The 14,090-nt window shown below is 41.4% G+C and overlaps 1 protein-coding gene across 2 annotated transcripts in view; it reads left to right on the top strand.

The window, feature by feature from the left end:
* Positions 1–14,090, top strand: part of drp2 (dystrophin related protein 2) — a 114,338-nt gene that overhangs the window by 53,066 nt on the left and 47,182 nt on the right. For both annotated transcript variants that reach the window (XM_053630414.1, XM_053630413.1), the window contains exons 3-11: positions 218–374; positions 1,210–1,330; positions 1,537–1,805; positions 2,681–2,827; positions 3,513–3,591; positions 4,406–4,466; positions 6,417–6,478; positions 6,836–6,910; positions 7,699–7,900. In XM_053630414.1, the coding sequence (XP_053486389.1) occupies positions 218–374; positions 1,210–1,330; positions 1,537–1,805; positions 2,681–2,827; positions 3,513–3,591; positions 4,406–4,466; positions 6,417–6,478; positions 6,836–6,910; positions 7,699–7,900 (1,173 nt within the window). The remainder of the gene's footprint in view (positions 1–217; positions 375–1,209; positions 1,331–1,536; positions 1,806–2,680; positions 2,828–3,512; positions 3,592–4,405; positions 4,467–6,416; positions 6,479–6,835; positions 6,911–7,698; positions 7,901–14,090) is intronic.

The following is a 14,090-nucleotide window of genomic DNA, read 5'->3' as shown; positions in this document are numbered from 1 at the left end:
AAAGTGTCCTTGGGCAAGACACTGAACCCCAAGTTGCTCCCGATGGCAAGTTAGCGCCTTGCATGGCAGCTCTGCTACCATTGGTGTGTGAGTGTGTGTGTGTGAATGGGTGAATGAGACATAGTGTAAAGCGCTTTGGATAAATACGTTATATAAGTGCGCCATTTACCATTTATAATATTTAATTGCATTGTAACTGTGTATATGGTGTTGCCAGGGTGCGTCTGGAGGCCTTCTCAGACAACAGTGGGAAACTGCAGCTGTCACTGCACGAAATCATTGAATGGCTGACAGCTAAAGATGAGGAGCTATCAGAGCAGCTGCCTATAGGGGGTGATGTTGGGGCTGTGCAGCACCAGCGTGATTTCCACCAGGTAGTATCACACAAAAACACATACTCACAAAATGTACACCAACATTTACACCTTCCCCTTAGATCAACTTAAATTTTTTCATTTATGCTTAATGCTGTCAATCTTACCATTTACCAAATCAATAAGCCCAACTTTTGAGGGTATAGTAATTACACCAGAGTACCCTGTCCAGGGTGTACCCCGCCTTGTGCCCGATGCTCCCTGGGATAGGCTCCAGGTTTCCCCATGACCCTGAAAAGGATTAAGCGGTATAGAAGATGGATGGATGGATGGATACTTGCCCACCCATATAATCAAGCTGACTATATATGTACTGTAGATCCTAATCAATTACCAAGCAATTGAAATGCTAAACCTTCTTCTTCTTCTTGCCTGTGGAGAGCCTCACTTAATCCCCTCAAAAGAAATCCAAATAGAGCAAAATTAGCACATGGGATATAATGAATAAATACATGCTGTTTGTCAGTGGTTTTGGACTGAAACAACTCATATAATATGACATAAGCAATGCACAATCAATAACAAATACAGCAGGACATATATATACACACCAATATATACAGACAGAGCAAGAAAGTAAGACTCCTGCTGTACTTTAAGTTACAAACACACACTCACTCACACACACACACACACACACACAGTAATTGGTTCTGTGGAAAAACCTTTTCCACCTTTTTTCCAATTTACAGTGCTGTCAGCCTGTACACTGCTGTGCCTCTGTGGATTTAAACCCTGTGGAGAAAGAATTTGGGGAGAAGGGTGCATGTTTGAGCAAATGTGTGTGTATGCATGTGTGCCACTAAGTAGAGATTTCTGTGGCTTATTCATGCAGGCCTTTATGGAGGATGTCAAGTCCAGAGGCCCCTTCATCTACTCAGTGCTAGAGTCAGCCCAGGCCTTCCTAGCCCAACATCCCTTCCAGGAACCTGACGAAATGCTGCCAGATGGCAAAGGTCTGCTGCTATTTCTGACCACACTCCTCCACTACACACCAGCTACCTCAAATTCCACACATTTTAAAAAGTACCTCAGTATAGATGCTTATTGTGAACCCACATTATGACAAAACATCATCATTTATATGGGTCAGAAACTGGATCTGAATCACTCTTCACCTTTCTTGTCTTCTGTCTTCTCCTCTTCCCTTACTTCTGTACAGAATTGTCTCCAAGGCGCCGGGTGCAGAATGTGAGCCGCTCGGTTTGGAAGCAGGCCAACGTGGCCAGTGACCTGTGGGAGAAGCTGACAGCACGTTGTGTAGATCGCCACCGTCACATGGAGCGGACGCTTGAGCGGTTGTTGCAAGTGCAGGCAGCCATGGAAGAGCTCTCCCATGCTCTGGAGCAGGCTGATGGTGTGAGAGATGCCTGGGAGCCTGTGGGAGATCTCTTCATCGATTCACTGCAGGACCATATTGATGCAACAAAGGTACTGAGAGTACATGATTGTTAATAAGGCCCGTAATGACTGCAGTAATGATGTAGATCGATCCAAGTGGTGTCTCTAAAACTTGTAAGATGTTATTTTCTCTCAGTATGGGGTAACTGCAACTGATTTTCTGAAATGCACCACGATGCCTGAATGTCTTCTACTATGTTGCCTTTTTTCTCAGAAGGACCAGTTGTGTATATACATTATAGTATAATGTATAGTATAATGCAGCACATATGTTTGTTATGACATAAGGTCAAGGTTTTGTCTTTAAACATCATGCCACCCTAATGCATTTATCTGTTTATCTCTTGAATGGCTACAAGTTCACTACTGCTCAACTGAGCTCACATGGGCCTTAGGATATTTGGTTTTCTGTTCAAATCTGAAGGTTTGTCATTCTGGGGAAACTTTAAATGTCCGGTGTAGAACCCTACAACAAATAGTTTCCCTTTCAAAAGGGTTTCAAGGATTTAAGCATAGAACTTTCATAGACCGATCCAATGGAGAAGGCTTTTTTTTTCTAACTGCATATCAGTAAACAGAATGGTCTTTGGGAGCAAAAACCTATATAAAAAAAATGTACTTTTAAGTGGGTTGCATCTAAAAGGTGACTGCAGTAAAGTAGCTGTTTATTCCGTCATCTTATATCTCTTCATATTCTGTACTGATTGGTTGAGATCATTTATTTGCATAGTATTTCCTTGCTGTGCTGCCAGGGTGACTATACTAGCATGCATCAAGAGCAACAGGACTCCACTGAGAGATCATGCTCTTTGGCTGTTCAAGCATGCATTGAGACTGGTACCCCTCTCTTTTCTCCATCTACCACCCTACCACCCCCTTTCTCTTTCTATCCTCCATCTCTTTAGCTGTTTAAGGAAGAGCTGACTCAAGTCAAGGAAGGCATGAAGCACATCAATGACTTGGCCCACCAGCTAGCCATTTCCGATGTGCACTTGTCCATGGAAAATGCTCGTGCCCTTGAGCAGCTCAACAGCAGGTGGAAGCTGCTGCAGGTAGACAACACCTGCCTGTAAATGTCACTAAACCTCATTGGACATTATGGTCACAATTAATGTGTGATACAGAGGGAAATGAATGGACAAAGACAATAAAATGGAACATAGGTAGTCAAGAAGAGGTCCAGTGAGTGGGTAAAGGATGTGTGTGTGTGTGTTTGTGTGTGAATTCCGTGATAAATGTTATCTCCCTATCCTGTACTCATACTATAGTGTACTAATACTTTACTCATGTATTAAATAATAATAAAACTTTAGTTGTGGGAGCGTCTGCTCAGTCAGTTCAATTCAAGTGCAGTGAACAAAAAACACAGACGCACAGAAACACACACAGCATTTTGACTAGCTGACATATACCCTTGATATTGATCTCGCTCTCTTTTTTTTTTTTTTTTTTAACATGGCTTAGTTTTTGCCCCATGGAAACACAGTGAGAGAGAATGTGTGCTCATGGCATTTGTGTCTGCATCTATCCATGTTTTGATATATTCAGAGATAATTTACATGATAAAAATTCAATGCCTTTTAAATAAAACCAGATTAATTGTACTAAATTCTCAAGTGAATTGGGGAACTGTAGCAAACAAACTGCCTACTAACTCACCCCTTCACCTGTACTCTATTGCTTCTCTCTCCCTGCTGATTTCTCTCTGTCTCTTTTTCTCCTTCTTTGTCTTCTTAGGGTTCTATAGAAGAACGCATGAAGCAGTTGCAGGATGCTCACCGAGACTTTGGCCCTGGATCACAGCACTTCCTCTCTAGTAAGAACACTAGGTTAGGATAGGATTGGTCCAGAGTTAGCACAATTCTGGAAGTTAGTAAATGGGAATTTGAGCTGAACTTTATGGGAATGACTGTGGTCCACACATTGTTTAACACACTGCCTTCAGGTCCCTAACCTATTAGTCACTTCCACTACAGTTGAAAGCCCTGAATACTGTTCCACAGTGAAAATTCATCCCCTGAATTTCACGATTTGGCAAATGGGGTTGGCAAAATTTTATTTTAGATATTTGTAGAATTTTTTTATATTATAGAAATTTCATCTAGGGCTTCAGCGCCATTGTAGCTCCTTTCATTGCTCTCCCCAAGAAAGGGGACAAGGAACTGCAGTGGAACATAGCCACTGACCACACGTTTGCCCAGCTCAAAGAGGCATTTACCACTGCACCCATCCTGAAACATCCTGTCCCCTCCAAACCCTTTATAGTAAAGGTGGATGCATCTGAGACAGGAGTGGCAGGTGTACTAAGTATATGTAAACAGTCTAAGTACAGTATATGTAAACAGTCTAGGTATATGTAAACTTTTGGCCCCAATTTTAATACACAGCTGAACTTTGAACCTGAATCCCAGTATTATGATATCTTTACTGCTACATAGTTCTTTTACAAATGGTATTCATTGTCAAATCACCCTTATGTATTCTAAACATCTCATGTGCTGTTGTCATGTTGCATTATAGTTGTGCACCTAAAAGAACTCAACCTGTGCCATTTGGAATTTTGCAAATAGCTTTTCATGCACGACATGCTCGTCAGAGTGATATTGCTCTCTGTTCCTTTCTCTCTTCAGGTTCAGTGCAGATACCTTGGGAGCGCGCTATATCTCCAAACAAAGTGCCATACTACATCAAGTAAGTTTAGCTGGGAGCCATCTGTAGTCAGCATGCAGTGGCGGCCATGAGACAAAGCAGGAGTAAAAAATATCAGGCAAAGAGAGAGAAGGGAGTGAGATTCATGAAAGCACAATTACTGTTCTCTGGTGCAGAAGATTATTGTGCTTTGATATGAATGATATTTTGACCACATTGGGCATTTGTCAGCCAGTCTGCTGTGATTCACAGCCCATTTTTGTTCCCGTAGATATCAGTCATTCAAGCCTGAATGGTGACATTAATGTCCCTAGTAGCCTGTTTTAGGGAAAGACACTTGGCCTCTCTTCTGTGTTTGGATTATTGATACTACCCAGTGGCTAAGATAAGTTTTGTTTAGCTTTTTAATTGGGATCCATCAACACATCTCTACAGAAGTTTTTTATTCACTAAACCCATCACAGTCTATAGCTGTGGCAAGTGATGTCTTGCAGTGTGTGGTGGGTTGTGCATGTGGGCCACAGGAGGAAAGTACAGATGGACTTTGTTTCCAGCTGATCAATGTAAGCTCTTCTCAATTAACGAAACACAAGCAAATGGCACCACAGCACTTACCCAGTTGTCCACTCTGGGCTGCCTTGTGCTTTTATTTGTTCTCCTTATTAATTAATTTTTTATCTATTTCTTACCATGTTAACAGGTGCAATGATACAGAGGCAGTCTTTTGGCTGTGCTGTTTGTTATTATAAAGAGAGTGAATTTGCTAAGTAATGCAGGCTGTAGCGAAAAGCTGTTAGTGGTTTATTTGAGTAGGACACAAAGTCATGTTATGTTGAACACATGTGAACAGACTAGACTGTGCTTTGCATTATGTGAACTCTGGCTCATGGAATCTTCTCCAATTCTAACACCTGTTCTCTGATTTTGACCTTGCTGTCCTTTATCTTTCACACCTTTATTTTCCCAAAATATGATTGATTGCCAGTTCCTACCCATTAGCTCACTATCCCCTATCACATGACAGCCAACAACTGGGGAGGGTGAAGACTATCACGTTAGAACAAACTTTCAACAATAGGCAAGGAGTAGGCAGGAACTAGCTGAACATAAACAAAGTTTAATAATAAGCAGACCATAAACATAAAACATGCATACATCTCGCTCCTTCTAGCACTTCCAGCCGTTACTTTATAGCTCTCTCCCACTGATTAGATCACTCAGTGCCAGGTGTGTATCCTCACAGCCTGGCCCCTCCCTCCACCTGGTCACACACGTGTTTTCTTCAAGATGTGAAGCAAGCCACAACATCTTTTATAAATTCTTTCTCATGCTATTTTAAAGGGCAGCTGAACACACTTGGAGGAGAGCGCTGACTGCTATCTTCTATATGCATGAGATCACAGATGGCCACAATTGGCTAATCTTGCTATGATTGACAAACTATCGAAAATAATGCCATCCCTCCCACCCAGAGAACACGGCCAATTAGGTCTCTTGAAATCAAAGCCATGGATGGCTGTGACATCATTAGGATTCAAATTCACAATCTCTGCAATGATTTCTCCACTGCAAGAAAAGTCATCTTAGCAGTGAAAATATCTTGAATATAGTCAAATAAATCTTGTATTTCTTATTATAAGATTACAATAAACATATATTTGGTTTACAATAAACCAAATATTAATTATATCATTAAGCCTATTTCTAGACATTATTACTCATTTCAAGCTTGTAGTTTTCTTATTCTTTTGGCAAATAATTTTGCTTCTTTCTAGAAATAAATGCTTGAATTGAGCAAAATTATCTGCCAATAGAACACGACAGTTTCAAACTTGAAATCAGTAAAATTAATAATGTTATATTTGGCTTATTGTGATCTTATAATAAGAAATAAATTGGCTATATACAAGGTATTTCCACTTGCTAAGATTATTTTTGCAGTGTTCTTTTGTCATGTTGTTTTTGCCTCCCCTTTTGTGTCATCTCTTCTAGCCACCAGGCACAGACAACCTGCTGGGACCATCCAAAGATGACAGAGTTATATCAAGCACTGGGTAAGACAACTAAATGGTCTTTTATCTTTATGAACCGCTCCTGAAACACAATACAAATTTTCATTTGTTAAAGCCCATTTGCCTACCTAAATACCTCTCCAAATAGGGCCCAACGTGACTGCATCCAATACCTTTAATAAATATAGTAAAAGGCATGTTCTGTGTGTGGTAATCTGAACTGACAGAGAGCCCCAAAACAGTGATGGTGTCAGATGATGTGCCACAAGCACGCCACAAGGCCATCTATATTATTTTATATTTATGAGCAGGAGAGGGGCTCTTAGCCAATGGGTATAGATACTTTTCATAATCCTAATAATCTTTCTGTCTTTTACCTGTGGTTTACTTCTCTCAAAGCGGACCTGAACAACATAAAGTTCTCAGCATACCGGACGGCCATGAAGCTACGGCGAGTGCAGAAGGCTCTAAAATGTAAGTGTCCATGTTGAAAATTTTTTGCCTGCCCTTCCCTCCCAGTGAAGTTCATGCTGCTTAATTAAGACTAAGAATTAGTGCAATTATATATTACTGGGGGTTATTAAACAGTTTAGTTAAAGAAATCATTATAATCCCTGATTTATTCTGTGAGGACTGGCTGGCTGAGGTTTTTCATCCCATGCAGGGACTTTCTCTCCCAGATGTAGAGCAGATTAACTGCTCCTGGCTCCTAGCATTTCAGAATAGTTTCTTTCACAGTTCCCAAATTCCCCTCCCTTGACCCCTTTCAAGAGTTAATAATACTGCCTAAGTACACACTTAGTGCACTACTGAGGCAGCGGTCATGTTTCTTTCTGTCTTACACCTATTCTTATTCCTGTTCTCTCTCTGGGGCCCTTGCTGACTCATTCTCACTTTCTCCTGTTCTCTTTCTTTTCCAACACTTTACTTTGCTCTCTAATAGACACTGTCATTAACTGAGTACTGTAGTAACTCTGTCATATACTATACTACCTTGCTGTGAAGAGAAAGGCTGCAAGACCTGCTCCTGTCTCTTAAGTGCTGAAAGCCTTCCAGCTACTCTCACGATATATTATCTTCTCTAGTTAGACATGACCACACTGAACAGCCTCAGATCTATAGTCCTCTCTGGAATGGTGCAGGAAAATTATTTTTGGGAAAGAAAAATTTAATTAGCTTGCATTTCATGCACATAATCACCTCTCAGGTTCAAAATGCGAGTAGGTTTTATATGTTTGGTGTGTGTGTGTGTGTGTGTGTAGTGGACCTGCTGAAACTTACCAGCATAGCTGAGGTATTCAGAGAGCAGGACCTGCAACATAGTGAATACATGATGGATGTCGTGGAGGTGATCCACATCCTCACTGCTCTGTATGAGAAGCTGGAGGAGGAGCGATCAGTGCTCATCAATATCCCACTCTGCGTGGACATGTGCCTCAACTGGTTGCTCAATGTCTATGACAGGTACTATCCCATTATGCACAGCCCTTCCTTGTTGCTCTTTCTTGATATGCTTTGACCTTATTATACACAGACTCTCATTTGTCTTCCAGTCACACCCACTCCATCTTTGGGTGCTTCTCAAGATAGGACTCCTGAAACTCACTACTTTGATTTAATACGGTGTTTAATATTGGAGCTATGCATTCTCTTTGAATTGGAGCAGATCATGACAAAGGCAAAGAAAGACCAAAATTGGCAGGAAGCCGATCAAAGTATTTGGGATAGAGTTAAAAGCCCCCATACTTGATGTCCCTGCCAAAGCTCTTGATTGAGAATGTTAAATTCACATTAAAATGAAACCTAAACAGAACCTGTGAAATGCATGCTCAATCGGGTTGAGATCGGGTGACTGACTTGGCCATTGCAGAATATTCCACTTCTTTACTTTAAAAAAACTCCTGGGTTGCTTTCACAGTATGTTTTGGGTCATTGTCCATCTGTAAAGTGAAGCGCTGTCCAATTAACTTCACAGAATTTGGCTGAATCTGAGCAGACAATATATTCCTATACACTTCAGAATTCATCCGGCTGCTTCTATCTTCTGTCGCATCATCAATAAACACTAGTGACCCAGTGCCTTTGGAAGCTATGCATGTCCATGCCATCACACTGCCTCCACGGTTTTACAGATGATGTGGTATGCGTCGGATCATGAGCCGTTCCAAGCCTTCTCCATACTTTTTTCTTCCCATCATTCTGGTACAGGTTGAATGAATGCTTTTCCAGATCTGGGCTGGCTTTTTGAGATATTTCTTTGGCAAAGTCTAATCTGGCTTTTCTGTTCTTGAGGCTTATGAATGGTTTGCACCTTGTGGTGAACCCTCTGTATTTGTTCTCCTGAAGTCTTCTCTTTATGGTAGACTTGGATAATGATATGCCTACCTCCTGGAGCATGTAATTCACTTGGCTGGATGTTGTGAAGGGTTTTTTCTTTACCATGGAAAGGATCCTACGATCATCCACCACTGTTGCTGGTCTCTCGAGTCTTCCTTTACACCCTCACATGCCAGGGTTCTACAGTAGTGCAGAAACCCGAGATTTGAAGTAGACTTAGACACTGTGTGGAATGTGTGCAGTATTGGCTGGGGAGGCAGTGCCAGGGCCATCAACATCAGCTCTGCATCAGGGAAAATAGACAGTGGGGAGGGCTCTTCCCCTCCACCCTTGGCAGGGATTCCGCTTGGGGATTTCCTCTTGGAAAAATCATTCAAAGAGACCCTGAGACATGCCTTCGACCAAGTGAGGGTAATCAATGGTCAGCAAATTCAGACTATTGTTTCCCTCTCCCAGCCATATTTCTCAATTATTAAGGATAGGTTATATTGCGTGATGCAGGACACTCGAGCAGAAGAGTTGACCCAGTTGTTGGTCCCAAAAGGCCACAGGGAACTTCTGTTCCATGCGGCTCATCATAATCCTATGGCTGGGCATTTGGGCCAGGATAAAAACACTGAACCATATCATGGCCAGTTTCTATTGGCCAGGCATTTGCGGTGATGTTGCTGTTCATGGGTGGTGTGCAGAATGTCGTGAATGTCAGCTGGTGAAGCTCGTGGCTACCCCAAATGCACCCCTTCCCCCTTCCTTTCCACTGAGGTCCCCTTCAAAAGAATTGCCATGGACCTTGTAGGGCCATTAAAAAGGTGCATGTGAGGATATCGCTCTGTGTTGGTCATGGTGGATTATGCAAAGTAATATCTGGAAGCAGTGCCTCTGTGCAACATCTCAGCATGCAGTGTTACAGAAGCACTCTTCTGTTTATCTCCTGACCAGGGCACTACTTTAATTTCAAAGACACTTCACAAACTTTATGACTTGTTTGGGATTAAATCGATTTGCTATAGTGTTTACCATCCACAGCTGGATGGGCTGATCGAATGCTTTAATCAAATGCTCAAAAAAATATGATTTGTAAGTTTGTTCATGATGATTCGCAGAATTAGGGTAAGTGGCTCAAGCCACTGTTATTTGCAGTACTCCAAGGGGTTTCTCCCATTCAAATTATTGTACGGATGCAAGTGTTGAGGCATCTTAGATGTTATTAGAGAAAATTGGGAGGAGGTACCTTCTTATAGCAAAAAGTAATTCAGTATGTTCTTTATGTGAACTCCATGTGTTTTCACTTCTACCCGGCCACACAGCCTTGTAAAACACAACATTGACTTCTCCAGATGTGGTTGTATGCAACCACCCATACCGGTTGCCTTAACACAAGAAAAATGTGGTTTGGGATGAATTTAAGGCTATGCTCGACATGGGGTTAATCAAGAAGTCCCACAGTGATTGGAGCAGCCTGGTGGTCTTTGTGCCCAAAGCTGATAGCTCAATTTGACACATATCCAGCTCACTTTTATTTGAAACTGTACTAAACCAACTCCAATATCTCAGGAAAAACAGCCTTTTCCAAACCGTTTGCATTACACCAATTTGTCACGTGTCATTTTGGACTGTTTGTGGCCCCAGCAATGTTTCAACTGGACAGAATCCTCCACCTGCACAATGTGCATGCCACTGCTTATTTAGATGATATAATCATTTATAATAATGATTGCCAATGGCATGTACAATATTTCAGGGTTCTTATGAGATCCTTGAGATGTGTGGGTGCGTCCCCAAATTGATAAATGATTACACAAGTGATTTCTGCCTGCCCAAGAACCAAGACTAAAAGGGGGTGAGGCATTTCCTGTGGCAGGCTGGCTACTATCAAAACCTAATTATTCGGACATCACCAGCCCACTGACTGACCTAACTAAAAAGGGGGTGCTACATCTGGTCCAGTGGAGGGAGCCATGTGAGCAGGCTTTTTGACAGGTAAAAGTAGTTTTGTGTGTGGGCCCATTGTTGCATTCACCTGACTTTTTTCTCCATTTTGTGATGATTCTCACCTGTGTCGTATTACCACCATCTACTTATTTGTGTCTGTTTGTGCTTTCAATGCCACCCGTATTCCACGAGCGAGAGAGAGAGCGAGAGGAAGAGTGCAAGTCCGATTGGCAGAGCTTGCGGAACATATGCACACGCGCACACACACACGCACGTACACACGCCAAGAAGCGTGAACTTGAACCTGACAGAGCGAAAGTCACTCGTGTTTGTTTTCTGTTGAGTATTTGAAAGTGCACTGAAAAACGGGGTCTGAATAAATGCGATACTGGAGCTCAGTTAAGATTTTGTCTGTCTTTTGAGTCTTCCTCTCACACACCAGGGTTCTACAGTAACATTGCCATAAAGTCCATATTGTAAAGATGAGCAGAGCCAGGAAGGAAACGGATTGAGAAAAGACAGCAACAGACAAAGACAGACACAGTGGAAATACAATGGGCCATGTCCAAAGCTAGAAAGAGAGACTTTACATCTCTGGGAAAAGGCCACTGTACAAAAAAATTACTAAAAAGAAAACCACAAAAAATAATGACAACAAATCTAGAACAAAGAGAATGAATGGGCAGACAAAGCAATTTATCAAACTCAATGTGTAAAAACTCAAATGACACAGCTGGTGGCAGTGCTGCCAAATGCCAGAAATTTAGGGGAATAGAGTACTACAAGATGGCACCGCGGGTGTGTTGGTGCGCTTTGTTTTGTCTTGTTTTGTTTGTTAAAACAGTTTTATTTTTATGATACCGGGAGTTCATTCACCAGAGAAGAGCTTATGAACATCGGTGCTACAGTCCCTATGGATTTATTTCCCACCTTCATCAACACATCTGTGAATTTATGGGACATTCTGGTTAAAGGTGACCTCACCTTTGCACATGCAGTGAAACGCTGGAGGAGGGGGAAACGTGCCTGTGCGCTTATGCGCTTCCGCCGATGTTCTGCCGATCGTACACTGTTGCTGGGAATATTTCTCTCCAATGTGCATTCGCTATGCAACAAGCTGGATGAACTTCAGCTACTGGTGGGGAAAAACAGAGACTTTTCTTCATTTTCTTTCTTACATTCTGGATCAGTTACACTACAGTAAGCAGTGCCTATCACACCTTCCCACGAGATTCACTGGGACACTCTGCCCACATCATGGTCTGTCTGATTCCTGCATACAGACAGAAATTAAATTTCTCCAAACCTGTTGTGAGGACATCAAAGCATTGGACCAGGGAGGCTGTGGAGGATCTTCAGGCATGCTTGGACTGTACTGACTGGGATGTATTCCGGACTGCTCCCGGAACAGTCTGGATGAGTTTCTCTGTGTTTTTGATTAGCTCAGATGTTTGAGGAGCTACTTCATGATGCAAGCATTGTCATATTTCAGAATGGTGATCTGTGACTCCTGATGGAGGTTCCAATCTAACTGGCTCCATAGGTGCAATTGAGTGATTATGGTCTGTTCCAATAAGGACAAGTACTCTGACATGTCAAATTATTGTAGGGGCAGATTGAATAGGTGTTTATATATATTCCTGAGATAGATATTCCTACCTACATGAAACTGACTCTCTTTTCAGAGTTTGGATGTCCAGTTTAATTGTTTGTGAGGCCAGAAGCTGTGGGGTCCTGTCCAAACCCAGTATCTGTACCCCAGCTGGGAGCACCATAGTAAACTCTGATCCATTATCCAGAAGAGCATAATTGTAAAAATAACAGGTCCACTACTAAGTGCTTTTTTTATATTGACCACAGAGGACAGTGGTAACTCTTTCCGACTTCATTCTGAGAACAGTTTATGCTCTCTCCTGGTAAATTTTTTTTTAAAAAAAGGCCATCATAATCGACATTCTAGTACTCCCATTATAGCCACTCTGAGAATTTAAGCAATATGTACACTCACCTCCAAAACTGTTGGACCGGCAAGGCCAATTCATTTGTTTTTGCTGTAGACTAAATACATTTGGTTTTGAGATAAAAAATTTCAACTTTTATTTCCTGGTATGTATATGTAGATGTGTTAAACATCATAGCTCATTTTGTATTGGACCAACCAATTCGTAGGTGAGCAGAAATATTGGAACATGTGCCTGACCGGTGTTTCTTGTTACCCAGATGTGTGCTGTTAGACACACAATAAACAATAAATAGCTCCAAACATCTACTCTTGGTTTTAGTCATCAGTTTTACCTGTGAAGACTGCATTTGGCTATCAGGCTATTAAATTAAAACCAGACAGTACTGTATCAAACCCATTAGATGATAATGTAGCAATATCAGATCAATGTTTAGAGTGTTTTGCTCCGCTTAGAGAGACTGAACTAGCTTCATTGATCTCTTCAGCTAATTCGTCAACTTGCATACTAGATCCTGTGCCTACATGTTTCTTTAAACAGATTTGTCCAGGAGTAATTGAACCACTTTTAAATATAATCAGTTCTTCCCTTAGCACTGGCTATGTACCTAAATCACTTAAATTAGCAGTTATTAAACCCCTGATAAAAAACCTGACCTTGACCCCTCTCAACTGTCCGGCTATAGACCTATATCAAATCTCCCCTTCATCTCTAAGATCTTAGAAAAGGTTGTAGCAAAGCAGTTATGCTCGTACTTACATAGGAATAATATTTATGAAATGTATCAGTCAGGATTTAGACCTCATCATAGCACAGAGACAGCATTAGTTAAAGTAGTAAATTACCTACTACTGGCCTCTGATCAGGGTTGTGTCTCGCTGCTTGTGTTACTCGACCTTAGTGCAGCTTTTGATACTATAGATCATACTATTCTCCTTGATAGATTAGAAAATGTTGTTGGCATTAAGGGAACAGTCCTCTCTTGGCTCAGGTCTTATCAATTCGTAGATTCCACTGTTATGCTGATGATACACAGTTGTATGTTTCAGCAAAGCCAGAGGACAGACAGCAGCTTAGTAAAGTTGAGGATTGTGTAAAGGACATTAGACGTGGGATGTTAACTAACTTCCTTTTACTTAATTCTGATAAAACAGAAATACTTATATTAGGACCACGTGTAGCTAGAAATAAGCTTTCTGATCACATGGTTACTCTGGATGGACTTTCTGTTTCATCATGTACAGTAGTAAAAGACCTTGGAGTGATTATTGACTCCAGACTATCATTTGATGCTCATGTAGATAATATAACTAGAATAGCCTTCTTTCATCTCAGAAATATTTCTAAGATAAGAAATATATTGTCACTACATGATGCAGAAATACTAGTTCATGCATTCGTCACCTCTAGATTAGATTACTGTA

Source organism: Ictalurus furcatus, chromosome 8 (assembly GCF_023375685.1).
Source record: "Ictalurus furcatus strain D&B chromosome 8, Billie_1.0, whole genome shotgun sequence".
NCBI classification, from domain to species: domain Eukaryota; kingdom Metazoa; phylum Chordata; class Actinopteri; order Siluriformes; family Ictaluridae; genus Ictalurus; species Ictalurus furcatus.
Note: the sequence above shows the minus strand (reverse complement) of the source record. Positions and strands in the feature narration are given on the sequence as shown.